General features: G+C 40.2%; 1 protein-coding gene across 1 annotated transcript; it reads left to right on the forward strand.

Annotated features, from left to right (window-relative positions):
• Window positions 1-2,585: 2,585 nt before the first annotated feature.
• On the forward strand, window positions 2,586-15,510 carry GLOD5 (glyoxalase domain containing 5). The gene is given in 4 exon segments (XM_073227504.1): window positions 2,586-2,591; window positions 5,648-5,785; window positions 14,268-14,423; window positions 15,385-15,510. Coding segments are annotated over 4 exon segments (426 nt in total).
• The last annotated feature ends 6,373 nt before the right edge of the window (window positions 15,511-21,883 follow it).

Raw genomic sequence — 21,883 nt, forward strand, 5'->3', positions numbered from 1 at the left:
TATACCCTGAAAACTACAAGATACTCTTAAGATAAATTAAAGAGGACACTAATAAATGGAAATTCATCCCATGCTCTTGGGTAGGAAGAATTAATATTGTCAAAATGGCCATCCTGCCTAAAGCAATCTACAGATTCACTGCAATCCCTATCAAAACACCAACAGCATTCTTCAACAAACTGGAACAAATAGTTCTAAAATTCATATGGAACCACAAAAGACTCCAAATATCCAAAGAAATCCTGAGAAGGAAGAATAAAGCAAGGGGAATCTTGCTTCCCAACTTCAAGCTCTACTACAAAGCCACAGTAATCAAAACAATTTGGTACTGGCACAAGAACAGAGCCATAGATAAATGGAATAGAATAGAGATTCCAGATATAAAGCCACACATATATGGCCAAGTAATATATGATAAAGGAGCCATGGGTATACAATGGAGAAATGACAGCCTCTTCAACAACTGGTGTTGGCAAAACTGGACAGTTACATGTAAGAGAATGAAACTGGATTACTGCCTAGCTCCATACACAAAAGTAAACTCAAAATGGATCAAAGACCTGAATGTAAGTCATGAAACTATTATAAAACTCTTAGAAGAAAACAAAGGCAAAACTTTCTTGAATATAAACATAAGCACCATCTTCATGAACATATCTCCCCAGGCAAAGGAAACAAAAGCAAAAATGAACAAGTGGGACTATATCAAACTAAAAAGCTTTTGTACAGCAAAGGACACCATCAATAGAACAAAAAGGCATCCGACAGTATGAGAGAATATATTCATAAATGACAGATCTGATAAGGGGTTGACATCCAAAATATACAAAGAGCTCATGCACCTCAACAAACAAAAAGTGAATAATCCAATTAAAAAATTGGTAGAGGACCTGAACAGAAAGTTATTCAAAGAAGAATTTCAGATGGCCAACAGGCACATGAAAAGATGCTCCACATCACTAATCATCAGAGAAATGCAAATTAAAAATGCAATGTGAGATCACCTCACACCAGTTAGAATGGCCACCATCCAAAAGACAAACAACAACAAATGTTTGTGAGGTTGTGGAGAAAGGGGAACCCTCCTACACTGCTGGTGGGAATGTAAATTAGTTCAACCATTGTGGAAGGCAGTATGGAGGTTCCTCAATAAACTCAAAATAGAAATACCATTTGACCCAGGAATTCCATTCCTAGGAATTTACCCTAAGAATGCAGCAGCCCAGTTTGAAAAAGACAGATGCACCTCTATGTTTATCGTAGCACTATTTACAATAGCCAAGAAATGGAAGCAACCTAAGTGTCCATCAGTAGATGAGTGGATGAAGAAGATGTGGTACATATACACAATGGAATATTATTCAGCCATAAGAAGAAAACAAATCCTACCATTTGCAACAACATGGATGGAGCCAGAGGGTATTATGCTCAGTGAAATAAGCCAGGTGGAGAAAGACAAGTACCAAATGATTTCACTCATCTGTGGAGTATAAGAACAAATAAAAAACTGAAGGAACAAAACAGCAGCAGAATCACAGAACCCAAGAATGGACTAACAGTTCCCAAAGGGAAAGAGACTGGGGATTATGAGTGGAAAGGGAAGGATAAGGGGGAAAAGAGGCATTACAATTAGCACACATAATGTAGTGGGGGGCCACAGGGAAGGCAGTATAGCACAGAGAAGACAAGTAGTGACTCTAGCATCTTACTACACTGATGGACAGTGACTGTAATGGAGTATGTGGTGGGGACTTGATAATGGGAGGAATCTAGTAACCACAATGTTGTTCATGTAATTGTATATTAATGATACCAAAACAAAAAATAATAATAATAAGGGTGAATGTAATGACCACATTTTTTTTCTTGTGAAACCTTCATAAGTGTATATCAATAATACCTTAATTTTAAAAAAGGAGGAAAAAATAAAAAATAAAAGCGATATGCACAGCACAGAGCTCTTTGTGTCTCTCTGTGGGTAGACGGGTGTCTGGGTTGTTTCTAGGAACAAGAATATCAACTCACATGTATAGGCAGGTAATAGTGAGAGAGGGGAGCTCAGTTCATGGAAAAGGGAATAGCAGTGGGGCTGATGAATGTTCCCTGACTCTCAGCAGCAGAGGGTGAGTATAGGGCAAGGGGTGGGTGGGGATGGGGAAGACCTCAGAGCTCAAGCTCTGAAAGAATTCAGAAACATTGTGCCTTGGAACACAGAACACTTAGTAGCTTAGAGATCTTGGCTCAGAAATGTCCATAATAAGTCAGAGTGGTCATACTATAACTCAGACAGCTCCTAATTTCACACCCTGGACACAGACTCTGACTCCCAAACAGACCCGAGATCTCAAATCCTGGAGACACACCCTAAATCAATCAGAGGCCTCACACTCTAGAATAAAAGTGCCCCCAATACTTTGGAGTAAGTGGTTTTTCTGTGTCATTACAAAGTAATCCCTTACACATATATACCTTGTTATGGTCTGAATGTTTATGCTCCCCCTAAATCCCTATGTTGAAACCTAACCCCCAATGTGATGATATTAGGAGGTGAGAACTTTAGAAGGTGATTAGGACTAGATGAGGTCATGAGGGTGAGGTCCTAATGATGGGATTAGTGAAGAAGAGACCAGAGAGCTTGCTGTTTCCACCATGTGAGAACACAGGCCAGGATGAGAGCCGTCACCAAACCCCAACCCTGCTGGCACCCTGATCTCAGACTTCTGATCTCCAGAACTGTGAGAAAATTTATTTCTTTTGTTTAACCACCCAGTCTGTGGTACTCTGTTAGGGCACCCTGAGCAGATTAAGACACACCTTAAGCTTTTACTTTCAAGGCCCTGAGTTTTATATCAGAGTCCTTGTACTTGCACCACCTACCTCTGTCACCAGCATCACTCCTCAGCCTGTGGCCCTCCCATGCCTGCTCCTCAATCTCCAGGCACTGAGCCAGAGGGTTGTCTGGAGGCCCCAGGGCAAGGACACCTAGCCTCCATGCTGTGCTGTCTGCCCTCCAGGCTGCTAGCCAGGATGTGGGGCAGGTGAACGGGGTGGCCCCAGGGGCCTGGGGCACAGATGTTGGCAACAAAGCTAGGGATCCCCCAGCCCAGGCCTGGTAACCTGCTTCCATTCTCTGCGGGCTATCCTGGTTTGCTGACATCCATTTTCTTGTCCTCCTCTCTCTTCCTCTTTCAAAGACAAGCAGAGGGCAGCAGAGGGACACGAAAAGGCTCTGTTCTGACACAGTGCAGAGTGGACCTTGGTTGAGGACTAACTGCTCTGCCCCCTTTAAGGTGGCTCCAGGAAGCCAGTTTGGCCAGGGACATCAGGATGGGGCAGCACGGGGAAGGGCAAGGGGACACAGTGCTGACGTTGAGGTTTGCCAGAAGAATTCCAGGGGCCTCCTAAAGGAGACCTGAAAGAGGACTTCATAAGAAGATAGTAGCTTTCCCTAAGGAGGAGGCAGAAGGGAGGGCATCATGTTCTAGGCATTCTAATATATATAGTTAGTTAGAAAAAATGTGCTATATTTTGAATAGTGCTTACTATGTCATGAGCACCTTTCTATCTATAAACCAGCCTCCCTAATGTGCCTCAACAACCCTGCACTTGCCTTCCCCTCCTACTCATGTCTCACTCACTCTTGGATTCTAAGCCACACTGGCATTCCTATTCATTAAGAAAGCCAGCCCTGCTCATCCTTGAATTCACTAGGATGGAGATCCCCATCTGCAAAAAAGGATCTGGGGAGTGAACCTGAGGTGGTAGGACATATACAAATGGGAGAAACAGGTTGAGTTGACTTCCATAGACTATTAAAATTGGGGGATGTGGCTAATGCAGTACTTAGGGGAAATTGATAGCTCTAAATGCATTGATCAGAAAGTTGTAAATCAACAACCTGAGCTTCCAATCAAGAAGCTGGAAAAGGAACAGCAAATTGAACCCTAAGAAAGGGGAAGGAAGGAAATTACAAAGAGCAGAAACTGGTGAAACAGAAAGCAAACATACATTGGAGAAAATGGACAGTGTCAAAGTCGTTTCTTTGAACAGATTAATAAAATATTAGTGATTTCTGTTTTCTTTCAAGCAATTAAAAGCAAAATATAAATTACTAATATCAGGAGTGGAAGGGGGTGCTATTACAGATCCTATAGGCATTAAAGGGTTAATAAGTTTTTTTTAACATATGACTTTATTTTCATTGGAGCCCAAGTGTCAGTCATTTTCATATTCTACTGCTTCTGTGTCCCTGTTGATCCTCTATATCCATGAGGATGGCAGAACTCAGCAACTTTGCTAATGCCTCCTCCACTCATGAAAATAGAACAACACAGTATTTTTTTCAGTTGTGGCTCAGTGAACTCAATTGCTTAAAATGTAATGGTTTGAATAGGATTGAACACAATGGAATGGAACAGAATAAAATGGCATAGGGTGGAATGGGATGGAAAAGGAGTTAGACTTAATGCTAAGCACTGAGCCTAATTGTTGTACTTGATATCCACTAACTGAGCAAATATTATTGGACATCTGCTAGCTGTTTGGACCACAGTGGGGAATAAAATAGAAATTTCTACCTTTATGTAGCTTACATTCTAGTCAGGGAGACAGATATTAGCAAGTGCAAAAGGCCCTGAGGCCAAAGGTACAAGGACAGCCCTTCTGAGAAATAGGCAAAAGGATAATGTGGCTTGGAGTTCAAGAGCAATGGATGAGGCTATAGAAATTGGGGTTTGTCGTAGGGAGTGTGAATTTTAACAAGATGACCACAACAATATCATCATCATCTTTAACTCTTACAGCACTTGCTATGTCTCAGGCATTGTTCTAAGCCCTTAAAAATATAACTTTTTAAAAAATGTTCACAACAGCCCTATAAAATATGTATAAAATTGTGCCCATTTTACAAAAGGAGAAACTAAGGCACAGAGAGATTAATTAAATATCAGTCTGGCTCCAGAGACTGTCCTTTTAACTACTATACTTTGCTACCTATAGTGCCAGACCACACAGGCACCTTATAATCCTGTAGCAGATGTAACGTAAACATACAAATTACTAAAGAATGCAAATTAAAAGAAAGATCTGGCGGGAAATGTGCTGATGGTGGGAAGTGATTGTTGGGGGGAAGTGTACCCTCCCACTGGGTGTCACGGTGGATCTGTAAACACACATGCCCAGGAGCATTAATTTCACTGGGATGCTCCCTTCTTGTCCTGTTCCCTGTGATCATAACTACTGAGTAGGAAAAGAAGGCACTGGGTTAAATTGGCCAGTGAAAGGCTTGTACTCATAACGTTGGGCCTTCTCTGTGTCTTGTCATGTCTTGTAAAAGTGAACAGTTCCAGCTTGGGGAAAACAACAGAGGGTTTGGTCTTGGTCTCCACTCCCCTTATCTTTACCTCCGCCACTCTCCAAGGAGAAAGAAAAGAAAACAGTGGACAGTGGTCATGGCAGACACATGCACTCTTGTGAATCCATGCATGGGCAATAAAAGTCTACTGAAGTTTCCTCCCAGGACTTTCCCCTTGAAATGGGGATAAGGAGAAGTACAGTCACTGGGGAAGTGAGGGGAGGTAAGGAGAAAGAACAGGAAACTGGGTGGGATCAGTGGTGATGTGATCTCTTTTGAATTTTATTTTTTAAGGCATGGACGGACAGCAGTCATACCCCTTCCCCGTGTCTTATTCAAAGACTTGACCACATTGTGATGAATGTAAAGAGTATCAAAGACACCACCATGTTTTGTTCCAAGATCCTTGGCATGGGGGCCATAACTTTCAAGGTAATCACTTCCCTCAATGCCAAATTGCAGATGGAGTAAAACTTGATAATGATACTTTAAAAATAACTCAAAAACAAAAACAAAAACAAAAGGAAATCCGTGAGAAAATTTCAAAGGATCAGTGGAGGAGATTCCAAACTCTGAATAGCAGAATTCCCAGAGAGAGAATGGAGAAAAAGGAGAAGAGGAAATTGCCATAGAAATAATGCAAAAGAAACTTCCAGACCTTATATGGAAAGGGTTAACTGAATATCCAGCACATTAACACTTGGACATGTTCTTATAAAATTATAGAATATCAGAGTGAAAATAAATATCTTAAGAGCTTTCAGAGAGGTTAAAATAAGAAAAGTAATTTAACTACAAAGGGAAAAGAAATATGTAGATATCAGATTTCCCAAAAGTCACATCAGAGACCAGAAGACAGTAGAAGAACTTTAAGATTCTGTGGGGGAAAAATTTAGCCTAGAATTCTATGTCTAGCCAAACTATTAATCAGGGTGAGTATAGAATAAAAGATTCTTACACATAAACAGACTCAGGAACTTTGACCACTTGCTTTGAAAACTACTTAAGAGTATGCTACATCAAAATAAGGGATTAAGCCAGGAATAAGGAAGATATCAAAGTCAGGACACAGTGGATCCCCAAGAGGAGGATCCCAGAAAGACACTTAGAAAACATTCAGTCCAGTTTGGAACAGGACAAAGAAAGGTACCAGGAGAGATCCAAGGAAAAAAGTTTTCCAGAGATTGAATAGTGTCCTTGAGAATTCAAACAACTTCAAAAGTGGGAAATGCAGAGACATTTAATATGTCTTAAATTGAAAGGGCTCATGAATGGCAAACAGGGTAAACATTTAAAAAATAATGTGAAATGCTGTGCATAAAAATAGAATTATGTGACATCAGACTGGATGTATGGGAAAGGTCTTAAAAAGATCAGGCTGATCACTGGTGGGAGGAGAGGAGTCGGAGCGGGAGGGAGTGGAAGCCCAGGGCTGCTAAATACCCAGCCCTACTCATCCACACTGGGAGCACAGACACACAGTGCATGGTGTGCTGGATATTAGGGAAACGGAACAGTAAAATCTGTGAGCGGGTCCCCACAGCCAGTACCCCTGGGACAAAGAAAAACAAGTGAATTTGAAAGTCTTAAAGGGACAGGGGTCTCACAACTGGATGGCAGCATCCCAGTACACTCAGCCCAGCAGCTGGGAATCCCAGGGAAATTTAGGTGATCCAGCTCTGGGAGGCAGCGCAGCTCTGAAGCCCCTCACAGTGATAAACAGCCTTCCATCCATTCACCCTCCAGCACGGCCCCACCATAGTAGGGGAGCAGCCTGAGAGCGGCTGCACCCATAGCAGCCACGCAGAGCCTCCTCTGCAGCTGCCCAGGCCAGACTCAGAGGCCCTGCAGGTGCGCGGCAGCCCAGTACAGACAGAGGAAGCAGGGACAGGGCGCAAAAGGTCGCTGTTCTCAGAGGAGAGCACACCCAGCATGCCGGCATCTCCCCATGGGGCTCTGGGCTGCCCCGACGGCTGCCCCACCCACTGCAGATAGGAAATAAAACAGGAAGCTGCTCCCTGCGTGTGGGACGTTGTTCTCCCAGCTGACACACGTGCCAACTGCCTACGACTACCTCTATCGCCATGAAAAGGCAGAAGAATTGAATTCAGTCCAGACTTACCCAGACAAACCCGGAGATGAAGCTTGGGGAGATAGATTTAACCAATCTTCCTGAAAAAGAATTCAAAATAAAGGTCATAACCATGCTGATGGACCTGCAGAGAAATATGCAACAGCTAAAGGATCAAGTTAGGAGGGAGAATACAGAAATAAAACAATCTCTGGAAGGACATAAGAGTAGACTGGATGAGGTGGCAGGAGGCCATTAATGGAATCAAAATCAGAGAACAGGAATACAGAGAAGCTGAGGCAGAGAGATATAAATGGATCTCCAGGAATGAAAGAATATTAAGAGAACTGTGTGACCAATCCAAACAGAACAATATTTGAATTATAGGGGTACCAGAAGAAGAAGAGAGAGAAAAAGGGAGAGAAAGTGTCTTGAAGAAATAATGTGGAAAACTTCCCCAAACTGGAGGAGGAAATAGTCTCTCAGATCATGGAAGCCCACAGACCTCCCAACACAAGGGACCCAAAGAGGACAACACCAAGACACATAATAATTAAAATGGCAAAGATCAAAGACAAGGACACAGTATTAAGGGCAGTCAGAGAGAGAAAAAAGGTCACCTACAAAGGAAAACCCATCAGGCTATCATCAGACTTCTCAACAGAAACCTTACAGGCCAGAAGAGAACAGCATGATAAATTTAATACAATGAAACAGAAGGACCTAGAACCAAGAATACTGTATCCAGCACGATTATCATTTAAAGATGAAGGAGGAATCAAACAATTCCCAGACTAGCAAAAGTTAACGGTATTTGAATCCCACAAACCACCTCTACAGGGTATCTTAGAGGGACTGCTCTAGATGGAAGTACTCCTAAGGCTAAATAGATGTCACCAGAGAAAATAAAATCACACCAAGGAAAGGAGACCAAACAAATACTAACTAAAGGCAAAAAATAAAATCAACTACTCACAAAAGCAGTCAAAGGAAACACAAAAGAGTACAGAATAAAAGACCAAACATATAAAGAATGGAGGAGGAGGAATAAGAAGGGAGAGAAATAAAGAATCATCACACTGTGTTTATAATAGCTTAATAAGTGAGTTAAGTTAGACATTTAGATAGTAAAAAACCTACCCTTGAACCTTTGGTAACCACGAATCTAAAGCCTGCAATGGCAATAAGTACATACCTGTCAATAATCACCCTAAATGTAAATGGACTGAACGGACCAAGCAAAAGACACAGAGTAATAGAGAAGATAAAAAAGCAAGACCCATCTATATGCTGCTTACAAGAGACTGACCTCAATCCCGAAGGCATATACAGATGAAAAGTCAAGGGATGGGAAAAGATATTTCATGAGAACAATAGGGAGAAAAAAGGAGGTGTCGCAGTACTTGTATCAGACAAAATAGACTTGAAAACAAAGAAAGTAACAAGAGATGAAGGACATTACATAATGATAAAGGGCTCAGTCCAACAAGAGGATATAACCATTATAAATATATATGCACACAATAAAGGATCATCAACATATGCAAAACAAACACTAACAGAATTAAAGGAGGAAATAGAATGCAATGCATTCATTTTGGGAGACATCAGCACACCACTCACTCCAAAGGACAGATCCACCAGACAGAAAATAAGTAAGGATGCAGAAGCACTGAACAACACACGAGAACAGATGGACCTAATAGACATCTATAGAACTCTACACACAAAAACAGCAGGATACACATTCTTCTCAAGTGCACATGGAACATTTTCCAGAATAGACCACATACTAGGCCACAAAAAGAGCCTCAGTAAATTCAAAAAGGTTGAAATTCTACCAACCAACTTTTCAGACAACAAAGGTATAAAACTAGAAATAAATTGTACAAAGAAAGCAAAAAGGCTCACAGACATATGGAGACTTAACAACATGCTCCTAAATAATCAATGGATCAATGAACAAATCAAAATAGAGATCAAGGAATATATAGAAACAAATGACAACAACACAAAGCCCCAACTTCTGTGGGATGCAGCAAAGGCAGTTCTACGAGGAAAGTATATAGCAATCCAGGCTTATTTAAAGGAGGAAGAACAATCCCAAATGAATAGTCTAAAGTCACAATTATTGAAATTGGAAAAAGAAGAAAAAATGAGGCCCAAAGTCAGCAGAAGGAGGAACATAAGAAAGATCAGAGAAGAAATAAATAAAATTGAGAAGCATAAAACAATAAAAAAAATCAATGAAACCAAGAGCTGGTTCTTTGAGAAAATAAACAAAATAGATAAGCCCCTAGCCAAACTTAATAAGGGAAAAAGGGAATCTACACACATCAACAGAATCAGAAACGAGAAAGGAAAAATCATGGCGGACCCCACAGAAATACAAAGAATTATAAGAGAATACTATGAAAACCTACATGCTAACAAGCTAGAAAACCTAGAAGAAGTAGACACCTTCCTAGAAAAATACAACCTTCCAAGACTGACCAAGGAAGAAACAGAAAATCTAAACAGACCAATTACCAGCAATGAAATTGAAGTGGTAATCAAAAAACTACCCAAGAGCCAAACCCCTGGGCCAGATGGATTTACCTCGGAATTTTATCAGACATATAGAGAAAACATACTACCCATTCTCCGTAAAGTTTTCCAAAAAATAGAAGAGGAGGGAATATGTCCAAACTCATTCTATGAAGCCAGTATCACTCTAATACCAAAACCAGGCAAAGACCCCACCAAAATAGAAAATTAGAGACCAATATCCCTGATGAACATAATGCAAAAATACTCAACAAAATATTGGCAAACTGAATTCAAAAATACATCAAAAGGATCATACACCATGACCAAGGGAGTTTCATCTCAGGGATACAAGGATAGTACAACATTCGAAAATCCATCAGCATCATCCACCACATCAACAAAAAGAAGGACAAAAACCACATGATCATCTCCATAGATGCTGGAAAAGCATTCGACAAAATTCAACATCCACTCATGATAAAAACTCTCAACAAAATGTGTATAGAGGGCAAGTACCTCAATATAATAAAGGCCATATATGATAAACCCACAGCCAACATCATACTTAACAGTTAGAAGCTGAAAGCTTTTCCTCTAAGATCGGGAACAAGACAGGAATGCCCACTCTCCCCACTGTTATTCAACATAGTACTGGAGGTCCTAGCCATGGCAATTAGACAAAACAAAGAAATACAAGGAATCCAGATTGGTAAAGAAGAAGTCAAACTGTCACTATTTTGCAGATGACATGATATTGTACATAAAAAATCCTAAAGACTCCACTCCAAAACTACTAGAACTGTTATCAGAACACAGCAAAGTTGCAGGATACAAAATTAATACACAGAAATCTGTTGCTTTCCTATACACTAACAATGAAGTAGCAGAAAGAGAAATCAGGAAAACAATTCCATTCACAATTGCATCAAAAAGAATAAAATACCTAGGAATAAACCTAACCAAGGAAGTGAAAGACCTATACCCTGAAAACTACAAGACACTCTTAAGAGGAATTAAAGAGGACACTAACAAATGGAAACTCATCCCATGCTCTTGGCTAGGAAGAATTAATATTGTCAAAATGGCCATCCTGCCTAAAGCAATCTACAGATTCAATGCAATCCCTATTAAAATACTGACAGCATTCTTCAACAAACTGGAACAAATAGTTCTAAAATTCATATGGAACCACAAAAGACCCCGAATAGCCAAAGCAATCCTGAGAAGGCAGAATATAGCAGGGGGCATCTCACTTCCCAACTTGAAGCTCTACTAGAAAGCCATAGTAATCAAGACAATTTGGTACTGGCACAAGAACAGAGCCACAGACCAGTGGAACAGATTAGAGACTCCAGAAATTAACCCAAACATATATGGTCAATTAATATTTGATAAAGGAGCCATGGACATACAATGGCAAAATGACAGTCTCTTCAACAGCTGGTGTTGGCAAAACTGTACAATTACATGTATGAGAATGAAACTGGATCATTGTCTATGCCCATACACAAAAGTAAATTTGAAATGGATCAAAGACCTGAATGTAAGTCATGAAACCATAAAACTCTTAGAAAAAAACATAGACAAAAATCTCTTGGACATAAACATGAGGAACTTCTTCATGAACATATCTCCCCGGGCAAGGGAAACAAAAGTAAAAATGAACAAGTGGGACTATATCAAGCTGAAAAGCTTCTGTACAGCAAAGGACACCATCAATAGAACAAAAAAGCATCCTACAGGATGGGAGAATATATTCATAAATGACAGATCCGATAAAGGCTTGACATCCAAAATATATAAAGAGCTAATGCACCTCAACAAATGAAAAGCAAATAATCCAATTAAAAAATGGGCAGAGGAGTTGAACAGACAGTTCTCCAAATAAGAAATTCAGATGGCTGACAGACACATGAAAAGATGCTCCACATCGCTAGTCATCAGAGAAATGCAACTTAAAACCACAATGAGATATCACCTCACACCAGTAAGGATCGCCACCATCCAAAAGACAAACAACAACAAATGTTGGCGAGGTTGTGGAGAAAGGGGAACCCTCCTACACTGCTGGTGGGAATGTAAATTAGTTCAACCATTGTGGAAAGCAGTATGGAGGTTCCTCAAAATGCTCAAAATAGACTTACCATTTAACCCAGCAATTCCCTTCATAGGAATTTACCCTAAGAATGCAGCAGCCCTGTTTGAAAAAGACATATGCACCCCTGTTTATCGTAGCACTATTTACAATAGCCAAGAAATGGAAGCAACCTAAGTGTCCATCAGTAGATGAATGGAAAAAGAAGATGTGGTACATATACACAATGGAATATTATTCAGCCATAAGAAGAAAACAAATCCTACCATTTGCAACAACATGGATGGAGCCAGAGGGTATTATGCTCAGTGAAATAAGCCAGGCAGAGAAAGACAAGTACCAAATGATTCCACTCATCTGTGGAGTATAAGAACAAATAAGAAACTGAAGGAACAAAACGGCAGCAGAATCACAGAACCCAAGAATGGACTAACAGTTACCAAAGGGGAAAGGACTGGGGAGGATGGGTGGGAAGGGAGGAATAAGGGGGTGGGAAGAAAGCAGGCATTGCGTTTAGCATGTATAATGGGGGGAGTGCACGGGGAGGGCTGTGCAGCACCGAGAAGACAAGTAGTGAATCTACAGCATCTTACTACGCTGATGGACAATGACTCTAATGGGGTTTGTCGGGGGGACCTGGTGATGGGGGGAGTCTAGTAAACATAATGTTCCTCATGTAATTGTAGATTAATGGTATCAAAAAAAAGATTAGGCTGAGTGAAAAATGAAGAAAGAGAATCAGGTATACAGCATGGTATCGTTTGTAACATACACACATAAAACAAAAACACCCTTTTTACAATAACTTACAAAAACCAAAGGGTGAACATCAAACACATCATAATTGTTGCCTAAAAGGGTTACAGGAATGGAGAATGGAGATAAAAAGAATAAGTGCATAAACAAAACTAGAGAGTGTCCCTGCATGAGCCAGTAATGATAATGAGGTATATGATGCCTCAACTCCCTGTACTTGAACACACTGGAATGAAATTTCAGTACATCTAGGATCAAGAAAAGTCCTAGAAGCTGCAGGAATGGAGGGTGGATATATCATCTACAAAAGAATGAAAAACAGATTAATACCAGACTTACCAGCACCACTAGATTCAGAAAGACAACCAAGAAACATATTTAAAAGGCTGTGGGAAACTCTATGTCAGCTAAACTATCATTCAAGTGAAATAAAGGCATTTTATGATAGAGTGGATGTAGTATCGATCATGGTGATGTAAAAGAAAGAAATTAAAAATGATAAAAGAAATTGCAGAAGTTGAGAGGCACAGGAGAGGGAGGTGACATGAAGAGAAGGATGTTAGGGCCAGTGAGATACTAGTAGTAATTCATCTATCAAAACATAAAGATGCAAGTGAACTATTTAAAAAGTATAAAGGATCCAAAAGAAGAATTAAAATTGATGATAGAATCCTATTGGGAGGGGTAGTAATGTGGATGAACTAAATGCTACTTTATCATAGCAGGGAGAGAACAGAAAATGTCTAAAGTTGCTAAATCAAAAAATAGTGGCACATCAGTTGGGGCACAAAAAATGGGGCACATAGGAGAAAACTCAACTAACAGTGGGTTAAAGAAAATAGAGTTTACTTTATCTCTTATCTGACAACCAGTCCAGAGGTAGACAGTCAGGGCTTGAGCAGTGGCTGGGAAGAAGGAGGAAGTCAATAGGCAAAAAGTGCCAACTAAGTGGGACAGGGCAGTTCCCAGAAGCTCTGCTCATAACTTCTACTTGCATCTCATTGTCCAATCTATCTTATGTGGCCTCCCAGCAAGGAACTGGGAAATGTAGATTTCCCCCTGAAATGTGGGGGTTGTGTTTATTAGAAAAAGGGGAAAATGTATATTAAGTAGACAAGTTGCTGCTTATGCTATGGGTGGCATAAAAATATTATTTGGAGATATGGAAATAATTCCCAGAAGAAATACACACACACACACACACACACACACACACACACACACACACACACACACACAATGAAAGCAGTTGCCTCTAGGGAATGAGACTGAGATGGGGCAAGGGTCTATTAGTTTTCATTAAAAGCTCTGTTCTACTGTCTGGCTATCTCAGTCAGTAGAGCATGAGACTCTTAAAAGCCCTATTCAACTTTTCTTTTTTACCTTGTTGCGGTAGGCAGGGGGCCTTTGCCTCATACTTATTTTGGAGGTTTAGTTCTAGGTTGTTTTCTCTCCTCAAATAGGGAGACCAGAAAGCACTGTGTTTTGGAGACCAGAAATTTAACCTCCATGAAGAGGGAAAGGAATTTGAACCCAAAGCTGCTCACCCAGTTCCTGGCTCCCTGGACATATGTCTGATCACAGAGACATCTTTGGAAGAAATGATCCAGCACCTCAAGGTAGTCAGACTTCTGCTCTTTCTGAGATAGCTGTTGCTGACACAGTGGAGACAGAAGCATGAGCCAGCAGGTCTTCCTCAATCTTCAGACAAAACAGGTTTCATCACATCCAGATAAAACCCATACACAATTGTTTGTTCATTATTTTTATGGACATCATTTTTCATGTAAACAAATGTATTTTAAAAGGAAATGTAACATCACCCTTGTTAAACAAAATCAGACCTAAACTCTTCTTACATAAATTCCTTGTTCAACCAAGTAAATGTAAAACTCATTATATCTTGACACAAAGAGAAGGTACCTGTAAAAACAAACAATTATAAAAGCATCACAGTGTCATTAGATTCTAGCCACTTCTGTTCCGTGAATTCTCTGGGCCTGACAATACAAAGGGAAATTTGGCAAGTGGTTAAGGGGGTAGTAAGTACCTGTTAGCACCCACCAGAGACTTTATTCTTGGTATAATCAGAAGGACTGAAAGAGAATTAAAGAGAGAATAATTTTGGATTTGCTGTTATTTAATTTGGTGTCCCTCTAGCACTTAAAATGATTTCATATAAAAAGGACATCAATTCTCCTTTTGGGGAACACGGACTGAGGTCTTGAATATAGTTTGTTGCAAATTAATCCCAACCTTTTCTTTGGAAAGGATAATTGAAAAGAGTATGGGTGTTTGCCCATCCTGCCTGGCTTTGAATTCTGGTTGACCACTCACTAGATAATACCAGATACTATTATAGCCCCATCTTACAGGTGAGGAAGCTAAGATACAGAACAGTTAAGTACTCTGCCTGAGGCCATACAGTCAGTAAGTGGCTGGATCACAGTGAAGAAGGGGAGAATGGTAGGAGATGAAGTCAGAAAGGTACAGGGATCTTCTAGGCCACTATAAGGAATTAAATGTTGGTCTCTCACAAGGACTGTGACAAATTACTTTTGTCTTCTCCTCCCACTTCAGGCTTGTGATATTCCCATTGAGGAGGGTCCAGTCCCTAGAAGAGGGGTAAAAGTACCCACTGTGTCCATCTACTTCTGAGACCCTGACAGAAACCTTAGTGAAGTGTCCAACTATATCTCCTCGTGACTGAGGCTGACCCTCCTCCATTCTGCTCCCTGCGATGTCTCCCTCTCCTTTCCTTCCTGAAAACCTTCACTCAGGTCCAGAGACCTCCAAGGACTGAGGACTTAGGCACTTCACACGTCCTGCTGGGTGGGGGGAATAGATTTGGGATCAAACCGACACATTTGAACATCCTCTGCCCAAGCTCCCCCAATAAATCACTAACGTCATTATTAATAAAAGGTCTTCATTATTATTGTCTCAGCATTATGTTTGGGTATTTGTTTAGAGCATGAAGTCTCTGAGCTGTATGGGGGCCAGTGACCAGGCGATGACATCTCTGAGGATGCCCAGGGTCATTCCCTGGGGATTCAGAGCCTCTGACAGACTTCTCCTTATCCATGGAAAGAATTTTCATCCTTTCCAAATTCATCTCACTCTTTCCAAGTGCCACCTCCACCCCATATGCTTCACTGAACCCCAAGATCTTTATGATTCCCATGGGACCTTCAAGGACCCTGATGATACTACTTCCTCCTGGAGCATTTTATCGGATCTTACTCCCAGGATATGGCACTTTCTACCTTTGGATAAGGCAGATCCAGACTCATCTTAACTGAGGGTCAGCTCATGACAGAGTAGATGGGACAAAGACAAATTTCCTCTCTTTCTGCCATTCCACCACCTCCAGTACACCATTCACTCATTGTGTCAACTAATAAACATATATTGAGCACCTACTGTGTGCTTGGCCCCATTCCAGGTATTGGAGAGATTATGTTGAACAGAAGAGATAAGCATATCTATGTTTGTAGAACTGCCATTCTAGTGGGAGAAATAGAAAATAAATAAAATTAAATCAGAAAAATATTAAATAAGTTAGAAGATGGTAAGTGCCTTGGAGAAAAAAAAACATGGAAAAGAGGGGACACAGATAAAAATTGCTGGGGCAGTTTCCAGTGGGTAATGGGATGGTTGGGGAAAACCTCACTGAGGAGGAGACATTTGAGCACAGACCTGAAGTGATGAGGGAGGGAGCCACACAGATAGAGGGAGGAGAGGCATACTAGGCAGAGAGAACAGCCAGGGCAAAAGCCTTGAAGCATGAATGTGCCTGGTGTGGAAGAGGAACATCAAGGAGGCCAGTGGTAGGAGCAAGGATGAGGGGGAACAGCAGGAAGTGAGGCCATAGAGGTGACCAGGGACAGATTGCATAGGGCTGCATGGGCCATGGAGACAACTCTGGCTTTTACTCTGAGTGACAGGGAAGCCAGGGAGGGTGGTGAGCAAAGGAGGGCCATGATCTGACTTTAGGATTCAACAGGCTCCCTCTGGCTGCTGTGAGGAAAATAGACTGTAGGGGTGAGAGTGGAAGCAGGGGGACTGTGAGGAGCAGGCTACTGCAGAGGTCCGTGTGGGCCATGCCAGTGCTGGCCAGAGACGTAATAAAAAGGGGTTCAATTCTGGAAATATTTTGAAGACAGAGATTGGATGAGTTTGCCAAGACAGAAAATCTCAACTAGAGAAGAGGTCCAAATACTTTAAAGTTCTGGGATAAGAGGAGTAACCAGCAAATGAGGCAGGCAAAGAGGAGAGGGAAGAGTATAGCTTCCTGAGTGATGGATGAGGGAGCATGTATGAGAGTCTGTTAAGGTGAGCGAGGCCCTAGTCTTGTGGACTGGTCTCTAAACAGTTCTCAGATGATAGTTTCAGCATGTGAAAGGTTTTTCCAAAAGCTGTAGCAGGTTTCCTATCTACTTTTAAAACACAGCTTGCCTTGGACCCAGACATTATATGCCTGGAGATATATGACTTATGGAAGGAAGGTAGGAAAAAAGGAAGGAAGGATGGAGGTGGGGAGGAAGGGCAGTATATGGTTGGATGAATGAATGGGTAGGTGGGTCAGTAGATGGACAGATGGGTAGGTGGGTGGATAGAATGGGTAAATAGACTGATAGACTCCTGTCCCTGGAGTAACTCATTCATATGTATGTACACAGAGAGAGGAATGAGTTTGTAAATTGCAGGTTTGCTGCAATTTATATTTATTTTATATATATACATTCCTATATAAAATAAATATATAAATATATATATATGTATACAAGTATATGTATGTATATGTGTGCACATATATGTATGTATGTATGTGCATATATGTACATGTGTATATATATATGCTGCAATTTAATAGGGATAAGACTGGAAACAACCCCAAATCCATCAACAGATGAATGGTAAACGGACCATGGTATATCCATTCCATGGAATACTACTCAACCATAAAAAGGAATGAACTTATGAGGCCATCACTAACCTGATACTAAACCCAGACAAAGACTTAACAAGAAAACTACAAACCATTATATCCTCTGAATACAGGTGCAAAAATCTTCAACAACATACTAGTAAATAGAATTTAGCAACATATGAAAGGATTATACACCATGACCAGTGGAATTAATCCCAAGAATTCATTATTGGTTCAACACACAAAAATCAATCAATGTAATACACCATATTAATAGGATAAAGGACAAAACCACATGATCATCTCAACAGATGCAGAAAAGCATTTGACAAAATTCAACACCCTTTCATGATTAAAACACTCAACAAACTAGGACTTGAGGAGGATTTTATCAATTTGATAAAGGGCAGCTATAAAAAAACTACAGTTAACATCATACTTAATGGTAAAAGACTGACAACTTTCTCCTGAAGATCAGGAATAAAACAAGAACATTCCTTCGCATCACAGTATTCAACACTGTACTAGAGGTTCTAGCCAGGGCAATTAGGCAAGAAAAAGAAATAAAAGTTATCCAGGTTGGAAAAAAAGAAGTAAAACTATCACTATTTGCAGATGACATGATCTCATATATAAATTCATATATATGTATATATATGAGCTCAGCAAAGTTGCAGGATACTTGACTGTACAAAACCTAAATCATATTTCTACACACTAGCAATGAATATCTCAAAATGAAATTAAGAAAATAATTCCATTTATAATACATTGAAAAGAATAAAATACTTAGTAATCTATTTAACAAAAGATGGGCAAGACTTGTATTCTTAAAACCATAAAACATTGTTGAAAGAAATTAAAGAAGGCCTAAATAAGTGGAAAGATATCACATGTTCATGGATTGAAGACGTTATAATGTTAAAATGGCAATGCTCCCCACCGAATTAATGCAATTTCTAGCAGACTGCCAGCTTGCCTCTTTGCAGAAATTGAACAACTGACCCTAAAATTCATATGGAAATGCTAGGGACCCAAAGCAGCTACAACAATCTTCAAAATGAAAAACACAGTTGGAGGATTCATACTTCCTGACTTTAAAACTTACTACACAGCTACAGTAATCAAGACTGTATGGAACCAGCAAAAAAAAATAGCTATGTGGATCAATGGCATAGAATTGAGAACCCATAAATAAACTCATATATTATGAGCAGTTGATTTTTGACAGCAGTGCCAAGACAATTCAATAGGGAAAGAATAGTCTTTTCAATAAATGGTGCTGGTAAAAAATGGACGGAGGACCTGAACAGAAACTTCTCCAAAGAAGAAATTCAGATGGCCAACAGGCACATGAAAAGATGCTCCACATCACTAATTATCAGGGAAATGCAAATTAAAACCACAATGAGATATCACCTCACATCAGTTAGGATGGCCAGCATCAAAAAGACTAAGAACAATAAATGCTGGCGAGGATATGGAGAAAGGGGAACCCTCCTACACTCTTGGTGGGAATGTAAGCTAGTTGAACCATTGTGGAAAGCAATATGGAGGTTCCTCAAAAAACTAAAAATAGGAATACCATTTGACCTGGAAATTCCACTCCTAGGAATTCACCCAAAGAATACAAGTTCTCAGATTCAAAAAGACATATGCACCTCTATGCTTATTGCAGCACTACTTACAATAGCCAAGATATGGAAGCAACCTAAGTGTCCATCAGTATATGAATGGATAAAGAAGTGGCACATATACACAATGGAATACTATTCAGCCATAAGAAGGAAACAAATCCTACCATTTGCAACAACATGGATGAGGGTATTATGCTAAGTGAAATAAGCCAGGTGGAGAAAGTCAAGTACCAAGTGATTACAACCATTTGTGGAGTATAACAATGAAGCAAAACTGAAGAAACAAAACAGCAGCAGACTCACAGACTCCAAGAAGGGACTAGTGGTTACCAAAGGGGAGGGGTGTGGAAGGGCGGGTGGGAGGGAGGGAGAAGGGGATTGAGGGGTATTATGATGAGTGCACATGGTAGGGGGTATCATGAGGAAGACAGTGTAGCACAGAGAAGGCAAACAGTGACTTTATGACATTTTACTATACCGATGGACAGTGACTGTGGTGGGGTATGGGGGGGCTCAATAATATGGATGAATGTAGTAACCACATTGTTTTTCATGTGAAACCTTCATAGGAGTGTATATCAATAATACCGTAATTTTTAAAATAAATAAATAATAAAAATAAATGGTGCTGGGATGGCTAGATACCCATACACAAAAGAATAAAACTGTACCTCTATTTCACACCATATATAGAAATTAACTCCAAATGAACCAAAGGCCCAAATGTAAGAACTAAAATCATAAAACTTTTAGAAGACAACATATGTATAAACTTTCATGACCTTGGATTAGGCAATAGTTTCTTAGATATGATACTGATGCATAAGCACCCAAAGAAAAAATAGATAAATCGGACTTCATCAAAACTAAAACCTTATGTGCCACAAAGGACACTCTCAAGAAAGTGAAAAGACAACTCACAAACAGGAGAAAATATGCGATTTACAAATCACATACCTCATAAGTTCTTACTATTCAACAATAAAAAGACAAGTAACCCAATTAAAAATGGGCAAAGGGTTTGAATACACATTTCTTTAATGAACTTATACAAAAGGCCAACAAGCACATGAAGAAATGCTTGACATCATTAGTCATTAGGGAAATGCAAATCAAAAGCACAATGAGATGCCTCATCATATCTACTAGGATGGCAACAATCACAAAGAGGGACAATATCAAGTGCTGGAGAGGATGTGGATAAATTGAAACCTGCATACAGCTGCTGTGGAGAACATTTTGGCAGTTCCTTAAAAAACTTAACATAGAATTACCATATGACCCCACAATTCCATTCCTAGATATATACACAAGAGAACTGAAAACATATGTCCACATAAAAATTTCTACATGAATGTTTACAGCAGCATTATTCATGACAGCCAAGAATGTTCGTTAATCAGATGAATGGACAAGCATGTGAAATGTTCATACAATGGAATATTATCTGCCACAAAAAGGAAAAAAGCACTTAAACTCATGCTACAATATGAATGAAGCTTGGAAACTTTATGTAAAGTGAAAGAAGCCAGTCACAAAAGGCCATATATCGTGTGATTCTATTACATGAAATATCCAAAATAGGCACATCTGTGAGACAGAAGTAGATTAGTGGTTGCCAGGGGCTGGGGAATAGGCAGAGATAGAATGGGGAATGACTGCTTTTAGGTACAGGGCTACATTTTGGGGTGATGGAAATGTTCTGGAATTAGATCGTGGAGATAGTTATACAATCTTGTGAATACTAACCACTGAAATGTATACTTTGAAGGGGTGAATTTTGTGGTATGTGAATTATATTTCAATAAGAATGAACTATTGATACAATACGAATATCAGAATGAATGTCACAGACATTATGCCAAGAAAAAGCAGCACATGCTGTATGATTCCATTTATATGAAGCTCAAAAATAGGCCAAAAACCCCACCATCGTATGTTGTTTATGGGTGTGTACACATGTAATAATGGAATAAAAATACTCACAAGGAAGATAAACACCAAATCAAGGTAGTGGAAGGAGAAAGGGAAATAGAATTGGTGCACAGAGTTCAACTGTATCTGCAATATCATATTTCTTTTAAAAAGGATCTGCAGGAAATAAAGCAAAATATTAATGTTTGACAAAGGTGGAATGCTTCTTATAGTGTCCTTTACACTTTTCTCTTAAAAACCAAGATGGTTTGGTTCTGAGGTAAATGTTTGACTCCATAGCCAGGCTTTGGTTGATGTTTCTCTGGACGCTATTGACATCCAGGGGACTTAGTTTCTGTCCCTGCCCTGGTGGACTCCACAGTCTGGAGGAAGCATGAATCGTCCAAATGCCATATCTTGGACCAAGCTCTAGGACTTGAGAAGATGCCAGGAGGAAGGCAACAAGTCAGGGAAGGCTTCCAGGAAGAGAGGAGATTGGCGCTGAGTCTCAAATGGAAGCCTGACAGAGAGGAGGTTGCTTGGCCCAGGCACCCCATCCCCACCCCCATCCCGCCTCCGCCCTGGTCGGTCTCCC

The sequence above is a fragment of the Manis javanica genome, chromosome X, assembly GCF_040802235.1.
Source record: "Manis javanica isolate MJ-LG chromosome X, MJ_LKY, whole genome shotgun sequence".
Lineage (NCBI taxonomy): Eukaryota > Metazoa > Chordata > Mammalia > Pholidota > Manidae > Manis > Manis javanica.